This window comes from Perognathus longimembris, chromosome 16 (assembly GCF_023159225.1).
Source record: "Perognathus longimembris pacificus isolate PPM17 chromosome 16, ASM2315922v1, whole genome shotgun sequence".
Lineage (NCBI taxonomy): Eukaryota > Metazoa > Chordata > Mammalia > Rodentia > Heteromyidae > Perognathus > Perognathus longimembris.
In genome coordinates, this window is record NC_063176.1 from 44,691,047 (window position 1) to 44,704,232 (window position 13,186).

Consider the following 13,186-nt stretch of genomic DNA (forward strand, 5'->3'; position numbering starts at 1 on the left):
CTTTTTTCTTTCTTTTTTTCCCTTTGATTTCCCTCTTGTCACTGTTTTCTTTTATTTCTGTACGCTCTGTCTTATATGTACGTGTGCCTAATTTAGGGAAGGGGAAATCAAACGGTGGGACAAAGGGTGAACCAATTCAATAGTGATACTAGACACTACTTTGGAAATGAGCTTTACAACTTGGGTGGAAGGGGGATTAGGAGAAGGAGAAGTAGAAGAAAATAAGGGAGGGGTAACAGTGTTCAAAAAGAAATGTACTCATTACCTGACTTATGTAACTGTAACCCCTCTGTACATCACCTTTACAATAAAATTTAAATTTGAAAAATTGACTGGATTTTAAATTTAAAATTAACCAAAATAAATTCTTAAAACACATCCTAAGGCCTATCATTAATATGCCAATGTAATTTACCTTACTTCCAAAATTTGCATTCCTTCCAGAAGAACTGTTCATCATTATTTTGGATCCCTATTTAAGAGTGAGATTTTTCCCACTACTATATTTTGAACAAATTTCATGTACCTGGTTCATCGGTTCCCATTTCATTCCATTTATTGAGAAGTTCTTTCTGTTCTAAAGCTGGTCTCTAAGAAAAGGTAATTTTTAAATTGTTTTTACTTTTGAAGTTTAACAGTACAGCTTAAAAGCAAGAATCAATAACTTACTTAAAAGTTTAAATAAACAACTATAAGAAAAAATAATTTCACTTGGCATGGCTAACATTTTCAGAAAGCACTTAATTATCTAACTATTACATTATATCTAATGTCAGATGGAATATGTGTTAATGAGTCCAATCAAAATATCTGTACTAGCTAGTACATTTCAAAAGAAAAAGTGGCTCCTCAGCTACGTCCTACATCTTGTATCCCATCTGGAAACCTCAGCAATGATGGCAAGGGCACTGGGCAAGAGTTGACCGTGAGTGGGTAGCCTCCTGTCCTTCTATGAATACCAGTATATTAAATAATACTGCATGCTTAGATGGCTTCCCATGTGGCTTTATTCCTTTCTTTACACCATCCTTGTGGTCCTTCAGTGGCTGGTATAGTTAGAAAGTAAACCCACTATTGTCTTCAACAGCAAGGGCTATGCAGTGGGTAGGAAGTACAGGGAACCTTGTTCTTTCCTACAGTGAGGGACAATCTCAATCGACACCAACCTTCCAGTGACCGTTCTTCTTCCTACCCCTCCTCCATTTCAAAGCCCAGAGTGACACACAAATGTTGACTATTAAGTCTGAATAGAATTCCAGTTCTACAGAGATGATAATTATTCTTCTCATTCCTCACATTCAAACTGAAAGATGGTATGATATTGACTACTACAAGATCTTTATGTGACTAAACTCCATCTTTAGTTCAAGGAATAGCATAACTATGCTACATTCACCAAAATATAAGGAGGCTAAAGGTAATTAAAGTCCTAAAGGTGTATTCATAATTTTTACAAACAAATGTCTGCATAATCTATACTCTATATTCTTTATTTCCATTTATTGTCAAAATGTTTAATACAGATATCACTTAAAACATACATAGCAAAAATCTATGTAATGGGCATTTATAATTTTTTAATTCAAAATAAGCTGACAAACTAGTTAAAAAGGAATAATGAGGGTGTAAGATATCACAAGGAATGTACTCACTGCCTTATTATGTAACTGTACCCCTTTTGCACAATACCTTGTCAACAAAATTTAATTAATAAAAATTAAAAATTTTTTTAAAGAATTCATTGTAGCTATATGATAACATGTATACTGTAACCTGGCCTTATTACCCACAGTTGTGACCAACTATGGTCAAACAAATAAATAGCAAAATAAATTTCAAAAACTTTAAATTCCACGAGCCATAATTGGCTTTCATAAAAAAAATGAAGAATGTATATAACTTCATGACATTTTTCAGTAGTTAACAGAAAATTAAGCACAAAATGTTAAAAGTACCTTCCGTGCCAATGGGATGCTCAATTCTGTGCACATACTATTTAAACTCTTCAAAATTCTTTTTTCCCAACTTCCCTGAAACAAATGCAGAAATTGATTAATGTTATTCCTTAGAAATATGGAAACTAATAGAAAATATTCAAGTTATTATGAGTTACTTGGCTGGCTGGGATTGGTTTTTCTTATCTATTAGTTCACTCAACAAACATTGACTTCCCCCATAGTGCGCCACAGGCTACCCTTAGGGTCGTGAAGGAAGCAGCACTATAGTGAATGGCCAACAAAGGCCTACTTGTCCCTACCACACAACTGGGATAGGGTAGAACTTTTGAGGTAAGGTCCAGTGAGAGGTCCCTAGGTCTTTGGGAGCATATACATGAAGGAGAATATGGATCCCTGGCCTCTTCCTCTCTCTTTTTTGCTTCCTGGTCCTCAGGTAAGCAGTTTCACTGTCACATGCTCCCTGCCTTTGTCACCTGGTATCCCTACCAGAGGCCTAATAGCATTTGGTCTACCCAACATGGGCTGAAACCTTGAAAACTGTGAATCAAAAATTAATTAATTAAATGAGGACAGATGAAAAGGTGATGAGCATTCTGAAAAAAACAATAGCACATAATAAAAAAGTAAATTAAAGGAATCTGTAAAGACTCAATACTTATGAATCCCATTAATAACCTATTAATATACTGTAACTTTCCAAACATGAGCAACTACATTCTAAATGGCATCGTCTATACTCAGAAAAAGGCTTTTTCCTCTATATCTCAATACACACCTAAAAAATTATTTCACAATATTGTCTATATAGTCTGTATTCAAAAATTTCCAGTTATCCTTCAAATGTCTTTTATAGTTTTTAAGTGTCCAGTATCTATAATAAATTCATGCATTATATTATATTTGTTATTATGTTCCTTTCAAGGTAATTTAATCTAGAGACTCCCTGTTCTTTCCATTTTGGTGAAATTGACTTTTTTGAAGAGTCCAGGCCACTTACTTTTCAGAGTATGTCACCATGTATTTTTTCACATAATTGATTACTGTCTCTATCTCCTCTATACTTGGTAGCTAGAAACTGCACATTCATTTTAGCAGTCCTAGATATTATTATCCAGACATGACATATTCTAATATCTCTTCTGGGTGCTAACCTATAATGCCATAATGTGTACACTTTTGATCATTTCATTGGTTTTGAAACCAAAATAAAATAATAGCGAAGTCTGAAATTTCATATATAATAAGAAAAGACAGAAGTAATAGATTACATATGTAACTCATAAAAGACAGTCAATAAAAAGGGAAATAAAAGTAGCTTTCTTACATTGTTAGAAAAATTAAACACAGAATATATATAAACTGTTTAACAATAACATAAAATGGCAAAAATAATTAGATAACCTATAGCTTTAACTATACATACCACTATCCATAGCTTTCCAATATAAATTTAACTAAATTAATTTATCTCTTTATGTGGAATACTCTCTATATACTCTACTCCACCTTACTTATTGATACTTGATAATTGTACTCACTCTCAGATATCAGCTTATCATTTCCCCTATTAAGCCTTCCTCTCTTGGTCTCCTACCCCAGACAGCACTGAGTGGTTTTGCTTATAGGTCTCTACTAACAGCTATCCTTCACTTACCAAGGCACATAACACACCTTGTCTAGCACACAAGAAATACTCAGCAATTGAACAGATTTCTACTCAAATAATGTTGAATCATTTTTAAGAATTAACACAATGCCCTGAAGCAATGAATCAACAAACACTTCATCTGTGCAGGCTGCTGGTAGCTCAGGCTTGTTACCCCCAGCTACTCAGGAGACTGAGATCCAAAGGATCTCAAAGTGAAGCCAGTTTCAGCAGGAAATTCTGCAGACTCCATCTCCAATTAACTAGCAAAAAGCAGGACCAAAGCTGGGTACTGGTAGGCTCACCCCTACAGTCCTGGATACTCAGGAATCTGAGATCTGGGAATTGAGGTTCGAAGCTGAACAGGTATGAGATCAGAGTTCAACACTCCTCCTCCCGCCCCGAAAAAAAAACACAAAAAAACAAGGCTGGAGGCAGGGTTCAAGTAGCAGAGCAACAGCCTAGCCAGAAAGTGAGCTGTAAGCTCTAATTTCAAATCTCAATACTAACAAAAACATCTGTGATAATATGGGAGAAATGCAAAAAATTTACTAAGAATATACAAATAGAGTTTAAAATTCCACTAAATAGTTCCTAAATAAATTCCATTTTACTGGCTTATTTTCAATACTCTCCTTTTGCTATAAATAGTTCTCTTAGATGCAAGACATTAGGTGCCCTTATTTGGGTACCTTGTTAATAATCAAACTTTAATTATAAGAAAACATTCTATCCTCACCTCCTCATCCATATTGCATTCTGAGAAATTTGATTCACTTCTTAGGCCTATATACTCTATATATTTTCAAACTGCCAATACACTACTTTAATTCAGTATAAAACCTAGTACATACTCAAGTATGATGGCATCCAAAACAGAAAGATGGCTTTTAGAATAACATTCTAAAGTGTTACTGTGGCCCTGAGCTTTTTTGCTCTACCACACAGTCCACCTGTTGCTTCTTGGTGCTTCAATGAAGATCTAAATCTCACAGACTTTCCTGCCGGGGCTGGCTTTGAACTTCAGTCCTCAGATCCCAGCCTCCTGAGAAGCTGAGATTATAGGTGTGAGCCAAAGTGCCCAGATGAGAAAACTTTTAAAATGAAACACAAAAGAATGTAATGAGAAAGACAATGAAGAACTAATGAAAAATATTTAATCATTTTTCGTTGCTGTTTAGCTAAAGAAGGAACTAAGATATAATCCAGAACAAAAGAAGGAAGAGAGGAAAAGGATGTTAAATTCATTAAAGCTAGGCCAGTCTGTGACAAAGACTGACTCTCTCCTGCCCCCTGAAAAAAGAAAAAAAGTTATTTAAGGTAAAAATAACCTTTTACATTTAAAATGTTTAAATACAAAGACATTTACCTTTTACTCAAATCCACAGCCACTCTAAATGAAATTACTATTGCTTCAAATCACCTTCCCTACGAATCTGAATCTACAATATTGACTCAGAGATTTCCGAAGTATTATAACTAAGGTAGTTTCTAAGCCAGGAAAAACAAGTTTTATGAAAGAATCACAATTGCACTAAAAATCTTTTAAACAAATATTGTAGCCTGGCTACTTTTTATTTTCCTGTTTTCTTCCCTACTTCCTTCCTGTTTTTTCTTCCTTCCTTCCTTTTTTTTCTTTCCTTCTTCCTTTTCTTTTCTCCCTTTCTCCTTCCCTCCCTCCCACCTTCACTCCCTCCTTTTCTTTGTGTTGTCTGGACCTCATGCTTGCCATTCCCTCAGTAGTGTTGTTTTTATCTTCTTTTTGAGGTGAGGTATCATGCTAACTTAACCTCACACCTTGATTTTTTTGTCTTCACTTCTTGAGGAGCTGGGGTCACCACTCCAGGCTCGTGCTACTTTTTATGGCAGAAATGTAAGCAACAAAAATGAATGCCATTATAAGCCATATAATAAACATAGAGCTTATAAAAACAATGAAATTGTATAATTAAAAACTCTGTTCTTTTTGTTTTCTTTTCTTCTGAGGCAGGGTTTCATAGGCAAAGTTGTTGTGGAACTTACAGTATTGGCCAGATTGAACAACATTTTAGTAATTTTGTTCTGATTACGAAAGTAACACTTTTTCCCACATAAATTAGAAGATAAAGCAATATAAAGAAAATAAAATGTCAGGACGGTGCATATGCCTATAATCTCAGCACATGGAGCCAACAGGATTTTGAATTCAAGGTCAGCCTGGGCTACACAGTAAGACACTGACTCAAAAAAACAAACGAGAGTCAGGTATGGTGGCACACTCCTGTACTCCCAGCTACTCAAGAGATGGAGGTAAGAGGATCTTGATTGGACACCACATAAATGGGGAAAAAAGAGAACCCTTCCATATACAAAATTCTCTCAAGGAAGGAAGAATTCTCCCTCAAGTGTGCGAAATACGAGGTGAGTTCTAACGAGTACAAGGTGGAAAGAGGAAGAGAGAGTAATACTCCAGTGGGAAAACATTCCCAAATACCACCTCAGCCGGGCGATCAAGGTCAATGTCAGCAATGATGTCAGATTGGTAGCACATATTCTGATACAGTGTAATAAATGTAAATTGTATTTTATGTCCTCTTTCACAATCCCAATGTAGTCATGAGAAAAAACGTCAGATAAATTCCAAACAAGAGGTATTCTATAATATAGCTGACTAGTACTTCCCAAAACTGTTAAGACCATCAAAAACAGTAAGAGTCTAAGAAACTGATAAAGGTAAGAGGAGCCTAAAGAGGCATGACAAATGTCTCCTGACAAATATCATGTGACCCTTGATAGACTCATGGGCTAGAGTAAGAACATAGGTTAAAGCTAAGGAAAACATAACAAAGTACAAATTTTAGTTAATAATGCATAAATGAATATCAGCTCATTCATTGAAACAACTATATCATACTAATAAAGAGGCTGAAAGGAAACTGAGCATGACATTTATACAACTCCTTTACTACTTTTTCAAAAGCCTTCTAAGCATCACCTTATTAAGAACATTAAAATCTAACAATTCATCAACAGAAAAGCAGATGCTAACATTTCTAAGCCATTTGTCCCCAGGACCCTTTTTTTGTGGTGTACCTCTTGATATGTCTTAACAAAAAGCCCCATAATTTCATCATTCAAGAAAATTACATTCTTATCAAGCTTACCAAAAGCTACAGAGAGCTGAAGACATAATCAAGGGGTAAGGGAAGTTAAAATAACTCATAAAACTTCCATTGAAAACAAAAGGAGTCAATTTTTCCAGGGTACAGTTCTAAACTATTTTCTGCCCAGGGCTCACTGAATGAGAGAGGAGAGAGAGAGAGAGAGAGAGAGAGAGAGAGAGAGAGAGAGAGAGAGAGAGAGAGAGAGAGAGAGAGAGAGAGAGAGAATAATTAGGTTTTTAAAAATTCTTTTTAAAAGTTCTTTTAAGGAGTAAAGAAAAAATGGTGTCTTTCCCAGTGCTCATGCAAAGCACCCTGGCCATCATTCAATAAGTATTCAATTAATATTAATATTTGGTAGAGGAGATGACAAACTATTTTACTAGTAGTGCAAAATAAACTAAGCTACAACTATATAAAGGTCTGTGTACTAGACATGACGGTATACAAAAGTGTTTTTAAACTGTTGATTCTTTGAAAAGGAATATAAGAGAAGTCAGAAAGATTAGTTAGATTTGTATTGTATGTTATATAATACTATATGCTATATTATAATTCTAAGATACATATTGCTATAATGAAAGCAATTCATGGTAAGGACTATAAGGTGATAGAGAGCTAGCAGAGTTCAAGAGGGATAAACCTCTTTCAGCAGGGTCACAAGAGCATCATCAGAGAAGAGATGCTGACCCTCACATTGTAGATGGAGCTTCCTTGCAAAGCAAGCAGTAGAGGCTTTCCAAGATGGGAAACTAAATTACAGAAAATGTTAGTAATGCAGGGGAGAAAGACAGGATTCATTTGGATACTATATAATGTATTTTACAAGACAGTAGAGACATAATATGGAAAGAGAAGCTAGAAACAGATAATAAAAATTCTAAAATGTTAGGCTTTGGAGCAAGAATTTCATTTGTTAGACACCTGGAAGTCACTAAAGGTTTATTAGAGGGCAGTGGTTACATTATAAAGGTTTATTTGCTTCTAATTAAAATTAATAGTATTGAGAATATATAAGCTGATGAGGAAAATAGACTAAAAGCTGAAACTGTAAGAATAAGACAAATAAATTAAAATACAATGTCTGAAAAAAGTAAGTACATAAAAGTCTTCATTACTAGTATTAACATCATCATCAACATCAACATGGTGGTAGCCTTGCTAGTGAACAGAGAAGACTATAGGAATACCATACAGACAAAGTTATTTAGAGACCTCAGTTACTACTCTAGATGTGAAAACAGAGATGAAAGATGTCTCGGGTCTAAATTGCTATAACAGTGATGGTGATACACTAAGAGAAACAAGGAGTCTGGAAGAAATGCTCACTTTGGGAACACAATGAGCTCAGTGTTAGACATACTGAGTTTGATCTCACAGAAGACAGTCTGTCGGTCACAGAGGGCCAGGGTGAAAGAGATACAGCTCCAAAGAGAGAAGCTGTGGAAACTTGAGTAAGACAATCAGTGCATTTAAAAAATATATTTTATTATCTTAAGTAGTTGTACAAAGCAGTTGCTATTTATCAAAGCAGTTTATGAATATAATGCATGTTCATCAATGTCACCCAAGGTATTTTTAATTTAATTTTTTTTTTTTTTTGCCAGTCCTGGGCCTTGAACTCAGGGCCTGAGCCCTGTCCCTGGCTTTTTTTTTTTTTTTTTTTTGCTCAAGGCTAGCACTCTGCCACTTGAGTCACAGCATCACTCCTGGCTGTTTTCTATATATGTGGTGCTGGGGAATTGAACCTAGGGCTTCATGTATACGAGGCAAGCACTCTTCCCACTAGGCCATATTCCCAGCCACCCAAGGTATTTTTAATACAGTGGCAAATGTTAAAAATGTGTGAGATGGGTAAATTCAGAGCTTCTCAAACACAAAAAAGTTTTAAAACAATCTAAATAGAATGCAGATATTAAATAATCAATGCAAAAGTATAGTGAACAGCAGGAAAATCTACTGAAAGTAAGTAAATGAATTTAGACTAATAGAATTATATGACTTCCCCCTCAAAAAAAAACCCAAAAACGTGGTCAACAGCTTGGAAGATTAAAAGTAGATGATAAAAGTGGCCCAAGGGTAGGGACTAGGAAAGCACACAAAAGAGAAGTCGGAGAGAAGATTACAAAGTACAAGACAGAAGGAATGGCACATGATCTAGACTAAATACCTCTCAGGTGAAGAGGAGATGGTTGCCCAACAGCATAACTGGATGCCTCATGGGGAACAAATACAAGAATAAAGACATGTGACACTAATGAGCAGAGGAGTGTGGTGATTGGACTACAAAAACTGGACGCTCCATAGAGAACAAAAGCAGGAAAACAGGCAAACACTAACTGGCAGAAGAGCACTGTGGCTAGAATATGAAATCGGCCCTCTCCTTCTGCCATGGGTGCACGTACTGAGAACATGGTGGCCAACTGATGGGCTTCTGGGAAGCTACTGGATCCTGAGGGCTGGGTCCTTCCTAATCAAGCATTACCCCAGTGATGGACTTACACCATGCTGGCACACGGAGAGGTGGAGCTTCTCCTTCTCCTTGCCTCTGGTCCGCCAGGAGATGAGCAGCTCCGATCCTCCACACCTTCTACTATGATAATTATGGGCTACCACAGCCCAGAAGCAGTGCAGCTACTGACCACGCACTCAAACTGGAAAACCAAAATAAAACTAGAAACCAAGACGAAACTTCTTTTAAAGTTGTTTTCAGAAATTTGTCACAGTAAGAAAAGTTCTGGCTAAGAGAGGAATAATGTGTATGACTGTGATTAAATAATCAAGTTATTCAAATATTTATCCAAAGTGTTCTGTGGATTATGCTCAATGTTGAGGGTAAAAAAGCAGACACTGCTCTTTAAAAAATGAATAATTTAGGTTGGACTTGGAAGGCATCTGTAAAAGTGCAGAAAGTGAATATTTTAAGGTTTTCTCAGGCCATATAGTTTCTACTGTAACGGCTTAACTCTATTACAGTGCAAATACAGCCATAAACAATGTATAATGAATGAACATGACTTTTCGAAAAAAATATGTTTTATTAATGCAGAACTTTCCTGTTCCACAAGATGTCATTTTTTAGTCATTATTTATGTATTATTTCTTTCCCCCTATAGCTTATTATACAATTTCTAAAGACAGGAAAATAGAGGGAAAAAACTTTCACTGGATATGCATATAAAATCTAAATTCTATAACTAATAATCTACTATTCATACTTTAGCACGCATCTGACCATCTGTGCACCCTTCTTTCTACCCAACAATCCATCTTCCTTTTGTTTGAATTTCAAAACAAGTTGTAGATATAATATACTTTCCCTTAAATACTTGAACATGCATCACAAAGTAAAGTTTAGTACTTTGAGGTTCCTTTTTTGCATTTGCAGGAAAACTAATGTTAACAAAATATACAGTCTAAGTATTTCAATCCATAAAATCTACATTAAATCATTATCAAGACACCAAAAATTACTGTGCCCACAGCAAAATCTCTACTCTCAATCTCCAGAGTCAATCACTGTTCTGACATTTTCTAGTAAAGATTTTCTAGAACTTAATATCAATGTAAAGCACACACTGACTATGTAAGTATTCCTTTACTCAGTATAATCTTCAGGGATTTATTCATAGTACTGAGGGTACCAATAGTGTGTTTCTCCTTATTTCACAAGCTTTCTCCTTATTTTTTCCTTATTTCACACAGCTCATTATTTTCCACTAATGGACAATTGGGCTGTTGGCAAGTTGGGGCTCATATGCATCTAGCTGTAAAAATAATCCTTTTTTTTTTTTTTTGCCAGTTCTGGGGCTTGAACTCAGGGCCTGAGCACTGTCCCTGAGCTTCTTTTGCTCAAAGCTAGCACTCTTCCACTTGAGCCACTGCACCACTTTCAGCTTTTTCTGTGTATATGGTACTAAAGAATTGAACTTCGGGCTTTATGCAGGCTAGGCAAGCACGCTACCACTAAGCCAAATTCCCAGCCCTGTAAAAATATTCTGATGTGAATGATACTAAGAGAAATGAACTTCAAGTTATAGAAACAAGTGGCATATTGTTGTTGTAGTTATTTTCAATATGCCATGTAAAACCATGCCCCCCCTTTTTTTTTTCCGTATTCCCTTTCTGTGTTTTTACCCCTGGTATCACTGTAATTGATTTTAGTACCCTGGATATTGTATATACGTGTATTGGAACTAGGGAAGGGAAAGGGAATACCAAAATCAAGAGACAAAGGATAAAAAGACAAATCAATGCAACAGCAATACTTACAAAACTATATGGTGTAAATCAACTGTACAACTCATGGGGGAAGAAGGAAATAGGGAGAAGGGAGCCAGGGGAAAAATGAGGGAGAAAGTAACAAGTTGGATAAGAAATGTACGTACTGCCTTACATATGAAACTGTAACCACTCTGTACTTCACTGACAATAAAGAAAAAAAACGTGCAAGGAAAAACAAGAATAATAAAATAAATGAAAATGTTAAAAATATTCTTATGTGAGTTTTTCTATGAAGCCAAGGTATGAAGATATATCTGTTTGTGGATTTTAGGACATACATATGTTTCTTTTCATATGAAACTGACAAAATTTTACCAAAATGTGTACCCCTTTACATTCATACTACTGAATTATGAGAATTTAAGTTACTCTATAACCCATCAGCATTTTGGCTCTTGTCTGAAATTTACACTACCCTGCTGATATATAAAGTAATATGCTTTTATTCTTATTTTGCTGTTTTAACTGGCTAGAAATGTTTTAAAACTCAGTTTGTCAGCTGTTTAAAAATTGTGGACAAGCAGACTTAGCTGATAGGCTATTGTGCCAATCTCAGAGCCAATAGAAAAAAATCTGGATAGAAAACAGAGGGATGCCATCCATATACACAGCAAGACATGGGTATCCAAGGTATCAAAGCTCTTCAGACACCATAGAAAATCTGTGTTTTGTTCCTTATACCTACTATGCTAAAATGGATGCTTTTTCTATACTTGCTTCACTTTCCAAAAGTTACTTAGTTTTATTTTGTTGAGTTTAAATCTTTACAACAAAAAGCCTCACAATTCTTTCATACACATACTTCTTTTGTTTTTAATGACAAATCGATAAATATTATCTGGCCTGTTGTGATGTGAATATGCAGTGTGTCCCATAGGCTCGCTGTTAAGACACTGATGTCACTATTTTGGGAGATTCTGGGAACTTAAGGAGCTGGGGCCTTGCTAGAGGGAGTTGGTCCCTGGAAGTATGCTTTTGAAGATTACACCTTCACATCCACCAACTCCTGTCACCACCCTATTCCACCCATGTAAGCCAATCCACCATGGACTGAATCTCTAAAACCAGAAGCAAAACAAATCTTTCTCTCCTTAGACTGTTTGTTTGGTCTTTTGGCCCCAGCTATGCAAAGCTAATGTGTGACACACTGGATAAGAGCTAGCAGCAGAAATATATTGTGTACTTCCTCAAATATCTCCATGTTTTGTTTATATTGCCTTGGTTTCATTTTTAAGGGTTGTTTTTTTTCTTGTTCTGAAATTTTTTTTCAAATTTTTATTATCAAACTGATGTACAGAACGGTTACAGTTTCATACGTTAGGCATTGGATACATTACTTGTACTGTTTGTTACCTCGTCCCTCGTACTCCCCTCCCTACTCCCCCTTTCCCTTTCCCCCCATGTGGTGTTCAGTTCACTTACACCAAACAGTTTGGTTTTTTAAACTAAACTGAAACTGAAAAATAAAAATCGATAGTAACATAGTAGCAGAAAATTTTCAAGAGCCACAAAACCCTGATAACTGTTGCAGTTGACAGGCTCTTGGGAGTTCTTTAAGATATATTTGAGATTTTTCACAATAAAAAAAATTTAAATCAATTTCTGAAACTGACTCTATGATACCCATAGAGCACCTCAGCAGGAGCCTTGTGCAAGAACTGGGAGAAGGTTCATGAGCCGTGTGGCCAAGAGAAGAAGGAGAATTGGGCTGTGCCCAGGGGGAAAAAGGTTAAAAGACCCAGAAGTATGTAATAGCTATTGGTTTCCATTTTAACAGCTGCTTGTAGTTTTCTGTTTCAAAACAGAAGGATGACTTTGTGTCATCCTTTTTTTTTCTTTTTCTTTTCAATTGGTCGTGGAGCTTGAACCCAGGACCTGGGCACAGTCCCTGAGATCTTTTTGCTCAAAGCCAGTGCTCTTTGGGCACTAGCCACAGATCCACTTCTGGTTTGGGGTTTTTTGTGGGGTTTCTTGAGATTAATTGGAGATAAGAGTCTTATGAGGAATTTTCTGCCTGGGCTTTGAATTACAATCCTCAAGTCTCAGCCTCTGAGTAGCTAGGATTTGTACAGGTTGAGCACACACACCCAGCTTGTTTCATCCTTTTGAACTCATTTTTAGTTGTTATGGCATTAGTAAGAAAATCCTGCTATGAAAGA

General features: G+C 35.9%; 1 protein-coding gene across 4 annotated transcripts in view; it reads right to left on the bottom strand.

Moving 5' to 3' along the window:
- Tbc1d19 (TBC1 domain family member 19) overlaps window positions 1-13,186 on the bottom strand; it is a 125,320-nt gene that overhangs the window by 90,558 nt on the left and 21,576 nt on the right. For 3 of the 4 annotated variants that reach the window (XM_048363834.1, XM_048363833.1, XM_048363836.1), the window contains 2 exons: window positions 1,956-2,030; window positions 527-590 (listed from right to left, as the gene is read on the bottom strand). In XM_048363834.1, the coding sequence (XP_048219791.1) occupies window positions 527-590; window positions 1,956-2,030 (139 nt within the window). The remainder of the gene's footprint in view (window positions 1-526; window positions 591-1,955; window positions 2,031-13,186) is intronic. The other variant, XM_048363835.1, reaches the window with a different exon arrangement.